Genomic DNA, 20,704 nt, shown 5'->3' on the forward strand with positions numbered 1-20,704 from the left:
AGAAAGCCCGCATGCAGCAACGAAGACCAACACGGCCAAAAGTAAAAAAATAAAAAGAATAAGTTAAAACCAAATGAGGCAGAGTATAAGCATCCATTGAAGAACATGAAGGTGAAAGTCAGTACAGGGTTTTCTTGCCCCAACACACAGCATCATTCTGGAGCTGATAAGTAAAGTAACAGCAGTACCACTGAGGCTGCCAGAATCAATCATTTCCTCTTAAAATCTATTTCTAGCTAGTCCTATTCTGGAACAAATGGCTGCTAGAAGAAATGACCTTAAAACAAGCTGGGCAAGGATATTTCCTACTTGAGTCCTCTGGCAACACCCTCTCATAAGCTTTCAACATAGAATCAGACCTCAGTAAGAGTCCATTACCATATTCCAATAAAGATGTTAAAAAAAAAAAGAGGCATTAAAAAAAAAAAAAAAAAAGAGTCCATTACCAGATAGAAATGGTAATAGCCATTACTCCCCAGTAGCACATGTTGTCCACAGCTTCACTGTTGACTGCGGGCAGATTATCAAAGTACAAACACACCTCAAACTCATTTTTAAAATGTGCTATTTTTGGACTTTGCGACTTCTTTAACCTTCTTCACAAATCAACATTTATTTAAGGCTCCATGTTAGTCATTCTGGGACAAGTAATTAAGGAGTTTAAAACTGAGCCTCACTTTCTCACAGCTACATATACAGTTATTCTGGAAAAATGAAATACAATTTAGCCATTCAGCATTCATTATCCAGACTGGTGGAGGGCAGGGCTACAGGGAGGATGCCAGTAATTTTACTCTGCTCTTAAGAGTCCCTGGGCTTCCCCGACTTGCTGCGGCAGACAAAAGTACCCAAGTTTGAGCTTGGAAGAGCTGCCCGTTGCTATCTGTTCCCTGGTGGGCGCCAAGGAGGATTCAGTTATGACCTTCACAAATGAGAAGGGAGCATCCTGGTGCTTCTGCTGTGCTTTCAATCAGAATGACAAGTGAGACGCATCTACTCAGGTACCACCCAGCTCGGTGGGAGTCCCGCTCTCAGCACCTGGACAGGTGGGAGACGAGGTCCCCTTCCCCCAGCCCGGGGCAGGCAAGTGGGCCGGGAACCTAGTCCCGAGCTGCCAGAGCGTCAGACAACCACCTCCCTCCCATGATCAGGAAACCAGAGGTCACCTTCCCACAGAAACTTTATTTTTCGCAAATTTCAAGTGCAAAACATAGACGACCATTTTTAAAAAGCAGAGTCAAATTTTTAACCACAGAATGTCTACAAGAATTATACCTTTTAAAAACACAACCAGGGCTCCCCTGGTGCCGCAGTGGTTGAGAGTCCGCCTGCCAATGCACAGGGCACATGGGTTCGTGCCCCAGTCCGGGAAGATCCCACGTGCCGCGGAGCGGCTGAGCCCGTGAGCCATGGCCGCTGAGCCTGCGTGTCCGGAGCCTGTGCTCCGCAACGGGAGAGGCCACAGCAGTGAGAGGCCCGCGTACCGCAAAAAAAAAAAAAAAAAAAAAAAAAAAAAAAAGTGCTAGCTCCTTCAATTTCATGAGATAAGGATGAGACTAAAATATAGTACAGGAAACCCAGACTAGCCATGGTTAATGAGGAAAAGGCTTACAAAGGAAATGGGAGTAAACAGTCATCTCACTTCCTTCAACAATAACAAAACACAAAATAGCTTTCAAACAGTCCTTCATAAGTTATAAAGCTGAAGAGATACTTTTAACAAAAAAGGCCAATTAGGAGGATAAGAAAGAGTGGTTGTAAGGCACAGGGGCTGAGAGCCCAGACTTTGGTCTCACATAGAACTGGACTGGAATCCAGGCTCCACCATCCATCAAATATACAATTCTAACAAATTAAGGGCCCCTCCCTGAGCCTCAGTTTTCTGATCTGTGAAATGGGCACAAAGTTAGCATTTACCTCTTGAAATGTTTATGTGGAATAAATGAAATAATACATGTAAAACACTTAGCACTGTGCCTTAAATTTGGTAAACTGTCAATAAACAGAAACTATTCTTTTAAAATGGATAGAGAAACATTTAACCTACAGCATGAGAAGATAGTATGTCATACTTAATCTAGAGAACAAACTGGTTCCAAAAGGAAATTAACCTGGTCATTAAAGGGAAACACCTGACTACAGGAACCAAGCAGGTAGCATAAATGAGGAGCAGGGACAGGAACAGGCACAACCCATCTACTGTGCTCCAGCTGCTTGCTGCTGTAGGGAAAGAGGGAGGGCAGTGGCACAACTTCTCATTTCTGAAGAAAAACCAGTAATCCAGAGTTTTATGTCAACTCTCCTGATTTTTAAATACTGACCAAATAAAAACATCCAAGGACAGGTCTGATCCATCAACTGCCAGTTTGTGAATGTCTAACCTGGAGCAGAGTCTCAAACTGGAAACTGAAGGACCCCAGCTCCCTTAAAACAGCATGTCACAAAGCTGGCATTCTGGAAAAGAAAATTCTCTGTACAAACTGTCCTAAGCACTGCAGGATATTTAGTATCCCTGAAACCCACCCACTAAGTACCAATGGTCTCAAATCATGTAACACCAAAATATCTCACCACACGTTTCTGAACACCTCCTACTGGCAGCACCACATTCACTAAGAGTAACAAAGTTAAATTCAGAAGTTAATGAGGAGGACCTCCCTGGTGGCGCAGTGGTTAAGAATCCGCCTGCCAATGCAGGGGACACGGGTTCGAGCCCTGGTCCGGGAAGATCCCACATGCCTCAGAGCAACTAAGCTCGTGCGCCACAACTACTGAGCCAGCGCTCTAGAGCCTGTGAGTCACATCTACTGAAGCCCGTGCACCTAGAGCCTGTGCTCTGCAACGAAGAATAGCCCCCGTTCGCCACAACTAGGGAAAAAGCCCATGTGCAGCAATAAAGACCCAACCCAATGCAGCCAAAAAATAAATAAATAAATAAAAGTGTACCTCTTAAAAAAAAAAAGTTAATGAGACTCATGAACATCTATTTACAAACAGTAACAAAATAAGGACAGGGCCAGCCCTGAGTCAACTAAACTAAAACCCCAAATTACCATCAAACAGGAAATCTCACTAAGTAGAAAGCTTAGAGTTGGCTGTGGGAACAAATCAAAAGGCTTAACTCCCTCTCCTTACTTCTAACATTAATTATGACAAAAGGAAACTGCCGTATCTTTTTTCTAGCCATTTCTTTTATAGCATTACTAGACATTACTGTTTTCCACCAATCTCTTTTTTCCGACAGCAGGAGCTTACATATAAAACTATACATGCTTTAAAAGAAATCACGGTGGAAGGAACCCCTTGGTAACACTCCTGGATTTTTCTTTTACGGCTCACTGTTCCATTCAAGAGCATGTCCAAGTTACCATATGACCTAGCAACTCCACACCCAGGTACACACTCAAGTGAAATGAAAAGACATGTCCCCACAAAAACTTGTATATGAATGATTATAGAAGAATTATTTGTAATAGTCAAAAAAAAGTGGTAACAATCCTATGCCCATCAACAAATGAATGGATAAATAAAATGTGGTACATTCATACAATGGAATATTATTCAGTCATAAAAAGGAATGAAGTATAGACACAGGAATGAACCTTGAAAACATTATGCTAGTCACAGAAGCCAGAGCCAAAAGGACAAATATTGTATGATTCCATTTATATGAAATGTCCAAACAGGCAAACCTAGACACAGAAGATAGACTAGTGGTTTCCTGGGGGTGGGGGAGAGAAGTGGGGATAAAGATGGAGAGTGACTGCATTTTGGGGGGAGTGATGCACAACTCTGAATACACTAAAAAATAAATGAACTATATAATTTAATAGGTGTATAAATAAAGACAGCTCAGTAAAGCGATTTTTTAAAAGTGAGGGAAAAAGCACATCCAATTTTAAATTATTAAATTGACTAATACCATTTGTTCTCTTAAAGACAAATCCAAATGATATCACAGGTCATGTCTAGAATGCCCACTTTCTTCTAATGATCTTAATTACACTAACTACCAATCAGCACTTACTCATGATACTCATCCTTTTAAAACAAGCTGATTCTCCTCTTCCTGAAATGGCCATTCTTAGGCATTCAGTAACCTCACCATGTATATCTACTCATAGGCACATACCACCTGACCAGGCATTTCACAAGAGCATCAAACCAGGAGGTGAAGTCAGATTTTTGAGGTGGCCTTTTTTTTGTTGTTGATGTAAATATATTTTCTGTGAATAAGTCGAGGGTCCTTTCTTCTCTGTCAGTCAAAACACTTGAAATATAACTGGATCTAGCTTTGAAATGCTCCTCTCAAGGGGAATGCAACTCCTTTAAAAGTAAAAGGGCCTAAATAAATCAACATAGGTTGGAGGTCTAACTGATCTTCATAGCAAGAGATTCTGATCAAAAATTAGAAACATTTCCACCCAGGTTTTTGTTACTTTTTTTTTTTTAAAGGGCTGCTGTGTATGCAATGCTTGTCAGTGTTTTTATTTTTTATTTTTTTAAATGAATTTATTTATTTAGTTTTGTCTGCCTTGGGTCTTCATTGCTGCGCATGGGCTTTCTCTAGTTGCGGCGAGCGGGGGCTACTCTTCATTGCAGTACACGGGCTTCTCATTGCAGTGGCTCCTCTTGTTGCGGAGCACAGGCTCTAGGCATGTGGGCTTCAGTAGTTATGGCTCGTGGGCTCTAGAGCACAGGCTCAGTAGTTGTGACGCACGGACTTAGCTGCTCTGCGGCATATGGGATCTTCCCGGCCCAGAGCTCAAACCCGTGTCCCCTGCATTAGCAGGCGGATTCTTAACCACTGAGCCACCAGGGAAGCCCTGGTTTATCTCTGCATAAAAAAGACCATATATTGAAACTTAAAAGCCAACAAAGTCATATTAACTCATGTCCGAGGAGCTTGGGAGACATCAGACCAACTGCTCAGACAGCAAGACTCTGTTGTACAAATTAAAGGTCCTGGGGACTGACTGCTCAAATACACTGAGTACCAACAGGTCTTCTGCCTTCAGTGTGACACTGTGAGGAATTCTATCTCTTCTATCTTTGGGGCAAACATTGCTAAACTGACACCACCCAGGATGTTGTCTGAGACTCAACAATAAAGCCTCTTTTTTTTTTTTTTTTTTTTTGCTCAATAGACCGAAAAGACAAGACAAAATTACATGGGAAAATGATGTTTTTCACCCTTAGGTTTTATTGCTTTAGGTAACTCTCAATCTATAAGGAAGCAACTAAATAGTAAGCCCTTCATTAAACAAGTTAATGCTTATGGGTAGGATTATAAACTTGAATGGAACGGCCGCCCACTGTTGGAATAAAGTAAGTAATAAATGTTGGGTTGAAGGCAAGTAGTAAATGTACCAGCCAGACAAACACTGGTAGAAGCTGGATTCAAGTGGCCAACAGTATTGGTAGCAAGGGCTGGAGGGGGCTAGAGGGTGAGAAGTGGATTGAGAGCTTAGACTAACAGAACTACAGGAATTCAGACACATTATGCTGAGCACGGTGCTTTTTTCTACCAATCGTAGAGTTTCTTGTCATTTCTGACTCTGGCCTCTAATGAAAACTGGGTGTTTTGTTTACTCCATCCCCAAAGCATAAACTTTGGCTTTTTATAGCCAAAGCAGCGTGCTATTTTGAACATGTGGCGGAAATGCACTGTCAGTTACAAACATTTGCTCCTGTGATTCTTATTTGCTAGCAAAGGACATGGGACAGGATGTTTTACTCTCCTGCTCTGGTTTTCCTGTATTGCTTAAATCTGTTTAGAGAGAAGAAAAATAAACAAAGTGTTTCCGCTGGGCAATTTCTATAAACTGAAGCAACTCCAAAATTGAAAATGAAAAAAGTCTGTGGAAAAAATATTTTACTTCATTAAAATAATTTTCTTTTAATAAATTAGATATTTCCTGTAGATTCTTCCCCTGAAAACTGCGTACCATGTGTGTGCAGCCTGCAGCACATACTAATGTCTGTACTGATAAAAGGTGTACACTTAGACACGCCAGATCAAATGAATTCCCCTTGAGCCTGTCTTTTCCCAAGCACAACTACAACTGTGGTAGCTTTTTGAGATGAATCTCAGAAAAATGATCATGCCGACCTTGAAGGTCATCCTCTGGATTTATTCAGAAATTCAAGGTACATGTATTATAATTAAATGTGTCCCCATTTCCATGCACAAACTGTGAGGACTCTTTTACTGAGGCAGACATATCCTTGTAATCTGTTATGTTCCATTATAGCTTTCAAAGAAACTTGATTTTGCTCAAATTTCACTTTACCCCTTTATAAAGCAGTCAGTAGTTCATTAATCTACTAAAAAATATGTCATTGGTTGACCCCTCTAGATTCTCTCTACGTCCTTCTCCACACTGCTCTCTGCCCCAGATGCTGTCCTGTACGGACAAAAGACTCTCTTCTTTACCCAACCTTAGTCACGCTCCTTTGAGGCCTCTTCTCGCCTAAGCCTCAATCTTGGCCCCATCCTTGATGGGCTCGCATAGATCAGTTTCAGCAAGAATCCTGCTAAATCAGTTTAAACAGAACAGCCCACTCATATCTGATCACTCTCGACACATGATCAAGTTCTTCATTTGCCGCCTCTGATGTGTAAGTCCTTGGCCTGCCTTCAGCAAGAACCCTGTTAGGTCAGTTCACAACAAGAATCTCCCTACTTCTCAGGTCTCCCTTAGCACTGGTCCATCCACTGATAATCCTCCCGCCCCCGACTCGGTTCCCTGGCTATACATCCCCAGCTGTCTTTGCTGTCTTCAAAGTGAAGTCTGATCTTTCCCCCTATTGTGATAGTCATTAACAACTACTGCAATAATCCTGAACAAGTCTTCCTTACCATTTTAACAAGTACCAGGATAATTTTTTCTTTCACAAGCCTCAGTGCCCAATGGAGTGCCCTAGCAAGAGATGGGATGGAGGGAGGAATGAAATATCTGGGTATTTATTCCCCTGGCTTCCCCCTAGATGGTCCATCACTCAAGTGAAGTTCTCAGCTCCGGACAGGAGCCCCTCCCTATCTTCATGGCCATAACTGCTCCCTGTCTTGCCCCTTCAGGTCTAGGGTTGGTGATGGAGCCTCATTATTACTAGGCCCAGAGGTACCATACTGTCCCTCTCCCTGTGATTTTTCATTATTTTGTGAGTTATTAAACTCTCCTCAAGGTATCCTAATTTGAGGATGCCATCTGTTTCCTGCTGGGTTCTCCTAATACAGATATCATCATAGCAGATTTCTTATCTTCTAAAGGCTATCAGCTCTTTCTAAGAAGAGAAGGCATGAATACAGAATACAGTGAGATTTCCATGAGTGACGTAAACAAGGTGACCTTGCCAAGCTACCACTTCTCCCTCCTCTGGTTATCTTCATAACTATGGCAACAGTGTTTTCTGAAACACATTGTTTCCAAGTAGAATCTCTAAGCATTAATAGGGATTATTTTAAGAAACACCCAAGGAAGCTAGAAGTAAAAATTATGCTAATTGAAACTAACTATGCTAGAAACCTAAGGCAGACGAAACTCTGCCTTTATTTCTATCTAGTACTTAATCTAGTACTTAATTTACAGTAACACTTCCAGTAAATGCCAAGAGACACTGTTTAATAATTCCAGATACAAGCCTAGTAACCCAAAGACAAGCCTGCAGAAGGCTACTTCTATAAGTAGTCTAGAGCAGTATTTGTCAAATTCAGGTTGTAACAGATTGTGAAATCAATTCAATGGGTCCTAACAGTTTTTTAAATGACACATACTACACATAATAATTACATAATAATGGAAATAAAATAGAAGAGTTCACCATACATAGTAAGGGTAAATATAATTTCACCAAATTTTTATTTCACTTTTTAACATACCTATATTTATGGGTATACTAAGTCATAATGTAAAATGTATTCCTTAATGTGAGTTGCAGTCAATAAAGTTTGAAAGTCATTGGTATGAAGAAAATCCCTTTCAAACAATATAATGATTAGAAGGCTAAAAGCATGTTGCTTCAGCCAAGAGCCTCATATTTTTTATTTCAGCTCTCAAAAAAAATATAGTTTATTTCGTCACCCTGTACAAGCACTTTTATAACTGAAATAGGGAATTCTCTGGCAGTCCAGTGGTTAGGACTCGGTGCTTTTACAGCTGGGGGCCCGGGTTTGACCCCTGGTCAGGGAACTAAGATCCTGCAAGCCGCGGGCACAACCGAAACAAACAAACAAACAAATCCCACACTGAAATAAACATTTTGTGAAAACAATATTTATTCTTACCACATGATGTACTATGACATTTATTCTATTTCATTTCTCTTAAATGATGACTGCAAACCACAGCTTGAAAAGTACTGGCCTAGAGTATTAAGAGGGTCAGACTGGAGAACTCTGTTCACATTACTCTGTTCCTCTCAGAGATGCCTTCCTCGGTGTTTATCTAATTTCCACTGTGGTAGCAAGCACTCAAATCCTTTCCCTTCTCAGGTTCCTGTGTAACTACGACATGACTTCTGCCACCTAGTTGCCCCAGTGGGAGAGAAATGCTTGGACTAAGAAGCAGATGAAAAGTATGGAGCAGATGTGGACACAGGCCATCCACACATACCTGCACTCACCGCCATGACACCCTGAGAGCAGCGTCACTGAAAACACCTGCAGCTCATGGCCGGAGCGCCGTGGAAGCAGCTGAGCCAGCACAGCTGGGAGTTGGAGGATAAATATCCCAGCCTCCTTGCCCTTGCCAACTCCACCAGCAGGACTGAGTAGCAGCCACCACCAGCAGTGGCTGGAAAATACACCCTGCACTGGCTACCTTCCCACACCTTTTCACTTCCCTGCTCAGGCTTCCTGGACCACCTCCCACACTAATGACTTGCATTCAAACCTTTGTCTCAGGGTTTGCTTTTGGGTAAATGCATACCAGTGTAACACAGTGTTGTCTGGAGCCAGGGCTGCGAAGATGAGAAAGGCCTGTCCTACAAAAGCTCGTAACCTGACAGGAAAACCAATGATTTTTTTTTTTTAATGTAAAAACACAAAAGAAAACTTCACTATTTGGGGAGGAAAGGATAAAGCCACAAACTGACTTAAGGGTCAGCGAAGCCCCTATAGATGACCTGTTCTACCCCAAACACCTCAAGGACAGAGAGCTCCCCCTCAGGAATCAGCAGGTGATCAGTGTTATAATGGGTGTGGTCCATGTTCACTTCTCTGTAGGCTAGTGCCCTGGTTCCTCATACTTACTGTGATGCTTCCCATCTTACATACAAGTTAAGAAGAAAGGAATTTTTATTTCCTCCAAAGAAAGAATTCTAGTCTTCAGCTAAAAATAACCCATGTAGTATGGAAAATATGAAGGGAGAAAAACTATTAAGTTCTTGATAATGTGTTAACAAAATTATTTGTAAGTCAGCTTTGACCTTTTCCTGTTCCTATGAGGTCTTTGGGGGTGGAAGCAAGTACTCAAACCAAATCTTTATTACAAGTTCTGATGATCTGCTGATATTTTCATTCAAAAATTATTTTTTAGGGACTTCCCTGGTGGCACAGTGGTTAAGAATCCGCCTGCCAATGCAGGCGACACGGGTTCAAGCCCTGGTCTGGGAGGATTACACATGCTGCAGCAGAGCAACTAAGCCCATGCTCCACAACTACTGAGCCTGAGCTCTAGAGCCCGTGAGCCAAAACTACAGAGCCCATGTGCCACAACTACTGAAGCCCATGCACCTAGAGCCCATGCTCCGCAACAAGAGAAGCCACGGCGATGAGAAGCCCCGAGCACTGCAATGAAGAGTAGCCCCCACTCGCCGCAACTAGAGACAGCCCGTGGGCAGCAACGAAGACCCAACGCAGCCAAAAATAAATAAATAAACAAATAAACAAATGTCATGCTTTAAAAAAAATTATTTTTTAAGTGTAAAGTCTACTATGTGTTCAGCTCTGTGGCCAAAACTGTATATCAGGACTTTTTTCAGAATCAAACAAGAAGCCTATGGCTAATTTTCCTCTGCCTCCCCCGTTTTGGCAAATATTTCAGCTAAGGCACAAGAGCAGCAGAATTCCTTCTCTCAGGAAAGGAGTCACAAGAGCTACAGGTAAAGGGTGTCCTTGTACTGAAAACAGCTTCTCCAACGTGCCAGGTACACGTGCTCCTGAGACTAGACTACTCACCCTGACCCGGCAGGAAGTGACGGCAGAGCTGAAGGGACATTAGCCTGGGGTTTTTCTTTCTCATTTTGCTTGAAGAAGGATTTGGCTTCTTTAGATGTAGCATCCACTTCCTTAGTCACCCTGTACCAAGGAAGGAGACACCACGTTTACAAGAGGAATAAAAGGAAAGAAACAAAATCTAAGAAAAGGGCATAAATAACAACAAGGAAAAACCCATTGGGCTTTCTATAAATTCTGGCTGCTGAGCTTTATGATTAAAGTGTACTGTAACAGTTCTAGATAAAGACATTTTCCCCTTATTAATTTAACAAATGAATCAACACCATATGTAAGTCTGATGTCTCTCAAATCCCCTCCATTACTTCTGTCAGCAGGACAGTCACCACTGAATCACAGCCCATGTGGGTCACCGATGTGAAGGCCGAAAAGGGCTCTTCCACTGCACCTCCCACGCAGATTAGTGCTCACACTTAAGTAAAAGTTGGAATGGGGAGATGATTTGGGAGAAAAACACTGGCATTATTTCAAGGAGAAAAGCAACAGTATAAACAAGTGGGAATACTCTAAAGAAGGCTCCTGTTCTATACCTAACAACCCAAAGATGAAACAAAATTCCTTAAAACCGGCCAAACAGGCAGTGATTTAAGAGTGGAAGAAAGCGACATGATTGAGAATCCTGTCCAGTTCCAAATCTGGAAAAAATGCCCTCAATAAAACTGAGTCCTCACCAGGGAAGTCCCTGTTTTTCTTTAATTAACAATAATCTTTTGATGTTCCTACTACCTGGTTTGCAAAAACTCCTATATATCCTGGCTCCTCCCTGACCTCTTCAGAGCAGTCCTTCAGAGTCATCTGAGACGTTGTTTTCCAGGCTTAAGTCCTCATCAAGTCCGTGAAATAAAATGTAATTCTCAAACAAACAAACAAACAAACAAAAAACTGAGTCCTAAAAGATCAAATAAAAGTATTAATGGTGCCTGAAATTTTAGATAAAGAAAGGAAATGCCTAATGCCAGCCTGGGTTTGCCAAGTCAATAAAAACACTTGAGGAATTTTGTTTAAATGCCAATCTGTCTGTCGGAGGGTCCAAGATTAAGGTCATTGCGTTATCATGAGTGTTCAAACAGGTCATTCAGCATAATGACAAATGAATCCTAAAAATTCCAGATTTGTAGGAACAGAAGTCTCCATCTTTTCTCTTCTTCCTTCTAGGCTTCTTAGGACCAGAACCAAATTTTCTCTTTAAGAACCATCTCACTCCTGCACTCAGTACTCTGTCATCCACACAAGTGGCACAAAATAAGAGGTTGAGAGTTTTACATTAAGAATCTTCACTGGGCTTCCCTGGTGGTGCAGTGGTTGAGAGTCCGCCTGCCGATGCAGGGGACGTGGGTTCATGCCCCGGTCCGGGAAGATCCCACATGCCGCGGAGCGGCTGGGACCGTGAGCCATGGCCACTGAGCCTGCGCGTCCGGAGCCTGTGCTCCACAACGGGAGAGGCCACAACAGTGAGAGGCCCGCGTACCGCAAAAAAAAAAAAAAAAGAATCTTCACTGACAAAGACTACCTTAATCTTGAAGGATGACTTCAAACAAATGAACGAACACTCTGTTACTCCGCTACTCAAGTTCTTATGATGGCTCACTATTACTCAGAGGATCAAATACAAACTGCTGAACCCCCCAAATCAAGGTCCCCCCAAATCTGGTCCTACTCTGTACTGGGCTTAATTTGTGTGTCCCTCTATTCTCCTAAGTAAACCTCTCAGTACTAAGAGTCAAGAGTCAAAAACAAGATGAAGAATTTATATGATAGATTAGACCACCATTCAGCAAATATTCACTCCTTCCCTGTAGACCAAGAAGATACTCCCCTACCCTACCGATGCTGAGCTTAGATACATGACTTGCTTCAATAGTCAATGAGATGTTAGCTGATTTGACAGGAAAAGAAGCTTTAAATGTATTTGTGTTGTTTCACTCGCCCCTTGAGTCCCTCCCTTTAGCCATAGAACAGTATGCCTCAAGGAGCTACTGGTCTAAGATGGCTGAAAGACACATGCTGCAGATCTGAACCCAACAAGTAGCTTGGAGACCAGCCTAGATTAGCTGAACCCCAGATATCCAGAAACACATGTTCAACAAATAAATTCTTATTGGTGTACACCACTGTGTTTTGGGATGGTCTGTAGCATTTCTGTAGCAGCGACTAACACATTTACATTGCATGAGTGAGAAAACTGATATCTAAGGGGTTAAGTTACTTTTTCTCATCTAGAGATTAAGTAGCAATGCTAGAGAGAACCCTTCAGTAAATTCTATTTCCCAAAGATAGTTGCCACAAATTTCCCAACCTCCATGCTCTTCCAGAACCTGACACTACCCCAATGAAAGGGAGAGTATATGTCACCCCCCTTGAAACTGGGTGGGCCTTTGTGGCTGCCTCGACTCACAAGATTCAGTGGAAGGGGCACTACATGACTTATAAGGCTCACTGAGAAAAGGTGAAATAGCTTCCAGGTGGCTCTCTCTCAAGAATGAAACTTTGAAACCCCAAGTTACCACACAAGAAGTCTGGCTGCCCTGAAGCCGCCATGCTGGAGAGAACACATGGGAATACCACTGAGAGAGAGATACCTAAGGAGCCCGTTCCAGACCCCAGGTGTTTCTTCCTGGCCCAGGCACCAGACATGGGAGTAAATAAACTTTCAAGATGGCCCCAGACCCAGCCACTAACTACAACTGCATGAGAGGCTCTGCACAAGAACCATCTAGCTGAGTCCAGCCACCCCAGAACTATGAGAAATTACAATAAAACAACTGTTTTAAGCTGCTAAATTTTGGGGTGATTCCTTACACTGTTATAGAGACAACCAAGATAAAGCTACATCCAAACCTGAGGCTTAATGCAGAGTCCCAGAGTACTGGCCTAGAAAGTTCCTTTAATCTCCTTGCCCTGGGTAGAATCTGGGGCAGAGCTGAGATGGCTTATGAAGAACAAGTGGAAACTTCCACTTGGAAATGGTGGTTTGAACTCTACTCCTTACCAAAACCCTGCCAAACAGTGGTAAATAAATTTACAAAGGCAGAACTACACAAGGATAAGAACAGGTATAATAGGAGAAAGATGTCAATCAAATTTTTTGAAGGTAGAAAGCAAACACACAAGTAAAAGTTGACTTAGGTCTTTGTTTGCTCTAATCTCTCAAGCTGGTAGCCATGTGAAATGGCCAACAAGCAAGCAGTATCCTAGAAAGGCTCAGTAAATTGAGATACCAGGAAACTTTGAAGGTCAGGGAGAGGAGTGGGGCAAATACTAGTTGAAAGTTTGTATCAGGAGCGTCTAGGTCCCAGATCCCCTTCTCTACCTTATACCACAGGCTACTGACCCCTACCCAACCCAGAACCCATTACTCATTGGAGAAATGAAAATCACAAAAGTTCCAGACTGGCAGGGCTGAAGTCTCATTCTCAAAACAGACAAATTAAATGAAGATGTATCTATTCACTCTTCCTTTGCCATAGCAACCTCAAAGGCTATGCATTTACGTGTTTTGGATGGCTGAGCTGTAAGATGTCAGGCTACCCAACCTGTGTCAGACTGTGTACCAGTAAGAAATAAATATGTGTTATGCTACGGACTTTCTGGGTTTATTTGTTACCCCAGCATAGCCTAGCAGAGCCTTACTATTACATCAATTTAACTAATAGGAATTTCAGAATAAGAAAATATGGGAAGTTATGAACAAAAAGAAGAATTTCCTAGAAGTTTCCACAAAATGACTGTTCCACAGAATATGTGACCCAGCAATTTATTTTATTTATTTATTTTAAAAAATATTTTGGCCATACCATGCGGCTTGTGGGCTCTCGGTTCCCCGACCAGGGATCGAATGCAGGCCACAGCAGTGACAGTGCTGAATCCTAACCACTAGGCCACCAGGGAACTCCCATGACCCAGCAATTTAAAAAGATCTACATAAAGGCACATCATTATGAAATTTTAGAATGCTGGTGATGAGAGAAGATAAAGATCAAGTAGCCCAAATCATAGGGAAAGTAAAAGAAGACTTTATGCAAAGTATGTTTTGTTTACTTGTTTTACCACAGTACTAACAAAACTTTTCTACCAGCAACCTAAGACAATTCAGTGGACGTTTTCTGAAAAGCGACCTAGATGCAGGCACTGTGTTGAACATGAGACATATAAAAAGATAGGACATGCTCTCTGCCCTGACTGGCTCACAGTTCATCAGGACAGCCAACCATGAAAACAAATCATAACAAAACATGATATATAGTAAGCGGCATAAAGGAAGCATGGAAAAAAGTATAAGTTGTGTGAATATCTCTATTAATTTCTTACTGTCAAAGTCTTATTCATGGACTTCCCTGGTGGCACAGTGGTTAAGAATCCTCCTGCCAAGGCAGGGGACACGGGTTCAAGCCCTGATCCAGGAAGATCTCACATACCACGGAGCAACTAAGCCCAAGCACCACAACTCCTGAGCCTGCGCTCTAGAGCCCACGAGCCCCAACTACTGAAGCCCGTGCCCCTAGAGCCCGTGCTCCTCAACAAGAGAAGCCACCGCAGTGAGAAGCCTGCACACTGCAACGAAGAGTAGCCCCTGCTTGCTGCAACCAGAGGAAGCCCACACGTAGCAACACAGACTCAATGCAGCCAAAAATAAAATAAATAATAAATTTACTTTTTTTTAAAAAGTCTTATTCATATTCACTAGGAAACAAGTTCCTTAAACTGGAATATTTCTCTCAGGGACTTTGATAAATGACACAAAGTAAAAATAAGCAGATTACTGTATATTGAAAATACGCCTAGAAGAACTCCACTTTTAACAAGCAATAAGAACAGATTCGCAGGAATTCCCTGGCGGTCCAGTGGTTAGGACTCAGTGCTTTCACTGCCGGGGCCTGGGTTCAATCCCTGTTCAGGCAACTAAGATCATGCAAGTCAGGCGTTGACCTAGATGCAGACGGGGGGTGGGGGTAGAGAGTGTGGGGGGGGCGAATCCGCTATCAAAATATCTTCAAGTAAGAGATCAGTTAAATTATAGACCACTCCTAATGTACAAGAGGGAACCCTGACAGGAAAAGGCCCATCATTAGCAACAGTTAATTCAAGTGCTAGCAGAAGGAATTCCATCTTAAACTTCATTTTCACTTAATCAGAACTTCCTGAAAAGTCTTTATTTAGGCAGAAACTTTCCATGACTGGCCTCTTCCAAAAGGTGAATCATTTAGGAAATTCTGAGCTAACTGGATCAGCTGGTTATATGATAGGGAAGGATAAAAAAAATACTGTATTTCCTCATTCACCAAGGTTAATAAGCTACACATTTTTCAAGTGGGAGAAAACCGAAACAAAAAGGTAAAAATTCTAAATTTAACAATTAAAACATAATTAGAAAAAACCCAAAAGACTAACTTTGTGCTAACACTACCTTATGCTTATACTTACAAATTCCTCCCAGTCATCAGTAGCTCTTTCTCACATTTCTTAACTTGATACAAAGACAAAAAGGAAAAGCAGAATAATGACATCAAGATATTAAAAGATATGCTCAAATCCATTTACCAACTTTGCATCTGGTTGTCAAAATTCAGGCCCTCCAAGTTCCTACGTGAGGGTTCCTTATAATACCTAAATTTAAGTATAAATAATAGAAGTTTTTTAAAAAAAATCCTGCCAACATGACAATTATTAACAAAATTTTTGGTTTTTTTAGGAGGAAGGTGTTACACAGAACTTTCACTTGTCACATTATGTATCTCTGCACGTATGTGTTTAAAGTAGTAAGCATATATTACTTCTGAGTATAAAATATATGTGCGTGAGTGTGTATATTTATGGAAAAAAAGTGTTTCCTTATTCATACTGCTGTTTTTTTGCTAGACATAGTGCTGCCCTCTTCTGACAAATGATAGAAATAGCAGGTTCTCTAAATACTCATCCAGTATTTTAAAATCATCATCCATTTGCTTTAAAAAAATGAAAGAGCAAAAAAAATTTTTTTAAAGAAAAAAACAGAAAATTTGCGTCAGTCAACTATATTTATAAATATTAATAAATCCACAAAATTTAATTTGATCAGGAAATTTAATGATTTCTCCTAACAGTTATTCACCAGCTTTTCTTATTACTCTCTATGTGAAGTCAATGGTAAAGTTATAATAAATCTTTCGTAGATATCCTATATGACACACGGGAAATAATGCGAGCCAAGAAAAATTTCCAAAAATTTAAAACCTATATTCCCAACGGTTCATTAAACACTTTCCGTATTATTTTTTTAGGACTTCAGTTCACTATCAGTGTTCTACGAACCTCTGTTGGATAGCTCAATAGTTCCCAGTATGATTTCTGGCAGCATAATAATTCTTTTTTTTAAAAGAGATTTCTCTTTTTATTTTTTAAAATTAATTAATTTATTTATTTATGGCTGCATTGGGTCTTCGTTGCTGTGAACGGGCTTTTCATTGCGGTGGCTTCTCTTGTTGTGGAGCACAGGCTCTAGGCAATGCGGGCTTCAGTAGCTGTGGCTCAAAGGCTCTAAGAGCTCAGGCTCAGCAGTTGTGGCGCATGGGCTTAGATACCATGGCATGTGGGATCTTCCTGGACCAGGGCTCGAACCCTTGTCCCCTGCATTGGCAGGTGGATTCTTAACCACTGTGCCACCAGGGAAGCCCAGTAAAATACATTCTTAGTTCACATCATCAAGATTTATTTAATGGATCCCTAAAATTCTTATATGGGAAAAGGGTGTCTTTGCAATGGAGAATTCAGACACATATTGCCTAAGCAGTCTAACTTATTGCCACCAATAATCAGTGTTAATGATTTGATGTACTGAGAAGGACAAAACATCATCAATGTAGTATTTTTGTCTAAAGTGATTAATATGAAGTTAACCATGAGGAAACAGTGCAACAACCCAAACTGAGAGACACTCTACAACAGAGGGACTCTTAAGACTAAATGACTAAATGCAGAGTCAGCTCTACCCACCACCAGTCCCTCCCATCAGGAAACTTACACAAGCCTCTTAGATAGCCTCATCCACCAGAGGGCAGACAGCAGAAGCAAGGAGGACTACAATCCTGCAGCCTGTGGAACAAAAACCACATTCACAGAAAAACAGACAAGATGAAAAGGCAGAGGGCTATGTATCAGACGAAGGAAAAAGATAAAACCCCAGAAAAACAACTAAATGAAGTGGAGATAGGCAACCTTCCAGAAAAAGAATTCAGAATAATGATAGTGAAGATGATCCAGGACCTCGGAAAAAGAATGGAGGCAGGGCTTCCCTGGTGGCGCAGTGGTTGAGAGTCCGCCTGCCGATGCAGGGGACACGGGTTCGTGCCCCGGGCCGGGAAGATCCCACATGCCGCGTAGTGGCGAGGCCCGTGAGCCATGGCCACTGAGCCTGCGCGTCCGGAGCCTGTGTCCCGCAACGGGAGAGGCCACAACAGTGAGAGGCCCGCGTACCGCCAAAAAAAAAAAAAAAAAAAAGCCCGGGGGCAGCAACGAAGACCCAACGCAGCCAAAACTAAATTTATTAAAATAATAAATAAATACATAAAAGACTAAACGCAGAGTGTAATCTTTGATTGGAGGTTGGATTGGACAAGAAATATAGCTATTAAGAACATTTTGGGGCTTCCCTGGCGGCACAGTGGTTAAGAATCCGCCTGCTAATGCCGGGGACATGGGTTCGAGTGCTGGTCCGGGAAGATCCCACATGCCAGAGAGCAACTAAGCCTGTGCGTCACTACTGAGCCTGCGCTCTAGAGCTCACGTACCACAACTGCTGAGCCTGCATGCCAAAACTACTGAGGCCTGCACACCTAGAGCCCATGCTCCGCAACAGGAGAGGCCACTGCAATAAGAAGCCCGCGCACCTCAACAAAGAGTAGCCCCGCTTGCCACAACCAGAGAAAGCCCATGCACAGCCAACGAAGACCCAACGCAGCCAAAAATAAAAATAAATTTTTTTAAAAAAAGAACATTTTAGAATAACTAGGGAAAGATTTGCATAGAACTGTATATAGAGCTACCAAAAATGTGGCCTTCAAAACTACCTGTTATTGGTCTAAGACAAGATAAGTACAAAAATGTTGAGTAAGTATTTGGAAACTTGCTTAGAAATTTGACAATGTCACAATATTCAAGACATGAATGATGGACTCATTGCATTAAACATAACATAGACCAATTCAGGTACTGTCAAACTTGCAAGGTGGTCACATGTGATATTAGTTTTGTGCATTAAGACCACATTACAGTGTGTATGTAAGTTTAGGGTTATTTTATCAATTAAAACCCCAAAATGTGATAAAATGTAAGCATTTCTTTATAAATTTTTACAATCATTTTAATTTTTGACCAAGTGTGACTTTTTTTTTTTTTTTTTTTTTTGCGGTACATGGACCTCTCACTGTTGTGGCCTCTCCTGTTGTGGAGCACAGGCTCCAGATGCACAGGCTCAGCGGCCATGGCTCACGGGCCTAGCTGCTCCACGGCATGTGGGATCTTCCCAGACTGGGGCATGAACCCGTGTCCCCTGCATCAGCAGGCGCCACCAGGGAAGCCCTGACTTTTAAAATTTATAGTTTAATAACTAAATTAAGAAAGTAAATTTGGTATTATTTTTTAATCCTCATTTACTGATGGCAAAACAACCCACACTGTATGCTTCTGCAAAAAAAACCCCACATTTCCTGAATGCAGCAGTAGTAGTAAACCACATGATGATAATGGAAGTGACTCCGAAGAAATGAAGGACAACCAAGGTCAAACCGCTTTTACTCTATGAGCCCTCATACACTGGGCTTGGGTTTTGATCACGTAGCACTAAAACCACAGTGAGTTCTTTGCAGAGATGTTTTGGTTAATAGAGCGACAAATCCACCAAAACTTCTGCAACATTTACATATAACACATGAAGAAATAAGTTCAAAATCAAAAGAATTATTTGAAAGAAAGAGTACTGAACTAAAAGTCAATAAAAACAGATACAAAATTGCCTACGTTAGCATTGTGGCCTTCTGAGAAAGGAGTACTTTTGGTTGCTAACTAAGAAAAACATATACCATTCCCAGGACATTAGTAAAAGACTATATCAAAGGTGTCTGCTTGGAAATCTTGACAAAGAAGGTAGTTCAAGTACAACTTTCCAATGACACCATGGCTTAAAGTACTCAAGATCTGGCTTATGATAGAGAAACTATTAACAAAGTTAGCAAAGTGTTTCTTCAATGCAATTTGAAGAATGACAGATTATTGCTAATATGAAAATTATTTTAGTATTTAATCACGAGGGTGATATAAGGATTCTTTTTTATCAGTTTTTTGCTGACAAACATTAACTGACACTGATCTGTATAATAAAAGTAGAATCACATGTCAACAGATGAGATTTGAAGTTTAAGTGTTTGGAAGAATATGTTCCAATGGCACAGCTGCAAGACAGGGAAACAGTTTAGATTAAGGAGTTTGTGCTAGAACATAAATTAATACACTGCTTCCTTCATTGAGAAAACTCTTACTACATAAAAACCCCCCCACTGTTCTTAGTACAGTAGTAAAAATTGTGAATTATGTAAAGCTAATGCATTAAATTTAAATGACTTTTAAATTTTATTATTATTATTTTTTTTTAGATGTTGGGGGTAGGAGTTTTATTAATTAATTAATTTATTTTTGCTGTGTTGGGTCTTCGTTTCTGTGCGAGGGCTTTCTCTAGTTGTGGCAAGCAGGGGCCACTCTTCATCGCGGTGTGCGGGCCTCTCACTATCGCGGCCTCTCGTTGCGGAGCACAGGCTTCAGACGTGCAGGCTCAATAGTTGTGGCTCACGGGCTCAGTTGCTCTGCGGCATGTAGGATCCTCCCAGGCCAGGGCTCGAACCCGCGTACCCTGCATTAGCAGGCATATTCTCAACCACTGTGCCACCAGGGAAGCCCCCTAAATGACTCTATTTTTTGTTTTTTTTACAGTACGCGGGCCTCTCACTGTTGTGGCCTCTCCCGTTGCGGAGCACAGGCTCCAGACGTGCAGGCTCAGCGGCCATGGCTCACCGGCCTAGCCGCTCCGCAGCATGTGGGATCTTCCCGGCCCGGGGCACGAACCCGTGTCCCCTGCATCGGCAGGCGGACTAGCAACCACTGTGCCACCAGGGAAGCCCAATGACTCTATTTTTGATCAACTGAAAGTTGATCATAAATATGCATATGTTATAATGCATGCTGAAGTACAATGGTTATGAAGAAGAAAGTACCTTGAGAATGAGGAACTACAGAATAAACTTAGTACTTCTAAAAGAAAAACAATAACCATATGGTACCCAATTTTAAAGATCTCAATTAGACAGTAAAACATGCTTATTTGCCTGCTTTGTTTGGTATTTTTTTGGTTTTTTTGGCCGTGCTGAGCAGCTTGCGGGATCTTAGTTCCCCAACCAGGAATTGAACCCAGGCCCTCAGCAGTGAAACTGTGGAGTCCTAACC

The 20,704-nt window shown here is 41.6% G+C and overlaps 1 protein-coding gene across 2 annotated transcripts in view; it reads right to left on the reverse strand.

The window, feature by feature from the left end:
* Window positions 1-20,704, reverse strand: part of CFDP1 (craniofacial development protein 1) — a 137,401-nt gene that overhangs the window by 100,169 nt on the left and 16,528 nt on the right. Inside the window, exon 5 of one of the 2 annotated variants that reach the window (XM_059043762.2) lies at window positions 10,181-10,300. The exons of the other annotated variant lie outside the window; for it this stretch is intronic. Coding sequence (XP_058899745.1) covers window positions 10,181-10,300 — 120 coding nt within the window. The remainder of the gene's footprint in view (window positions 1-10,180; window positions 10,301-20,704) is intronic. 2 annotated transcript variants of the gene reach the window in all.

Source organism: Kogia breviceps, chromosome 18 (assembly GCF_026419965.1).
Source record: "Kogia breviceps isolate mKogBre1 chromosome 18, mKogBre1 haplotype 1, whole genome shotgun sequence".
In the NCBI taxonomy this organism is placed as follows: domain Eukaryota; kingdom Metazoa; phylum Chordata; class Mammalia; order Artiodactyla; family Physeteridae; genus Kogia; species Kogia breviceps.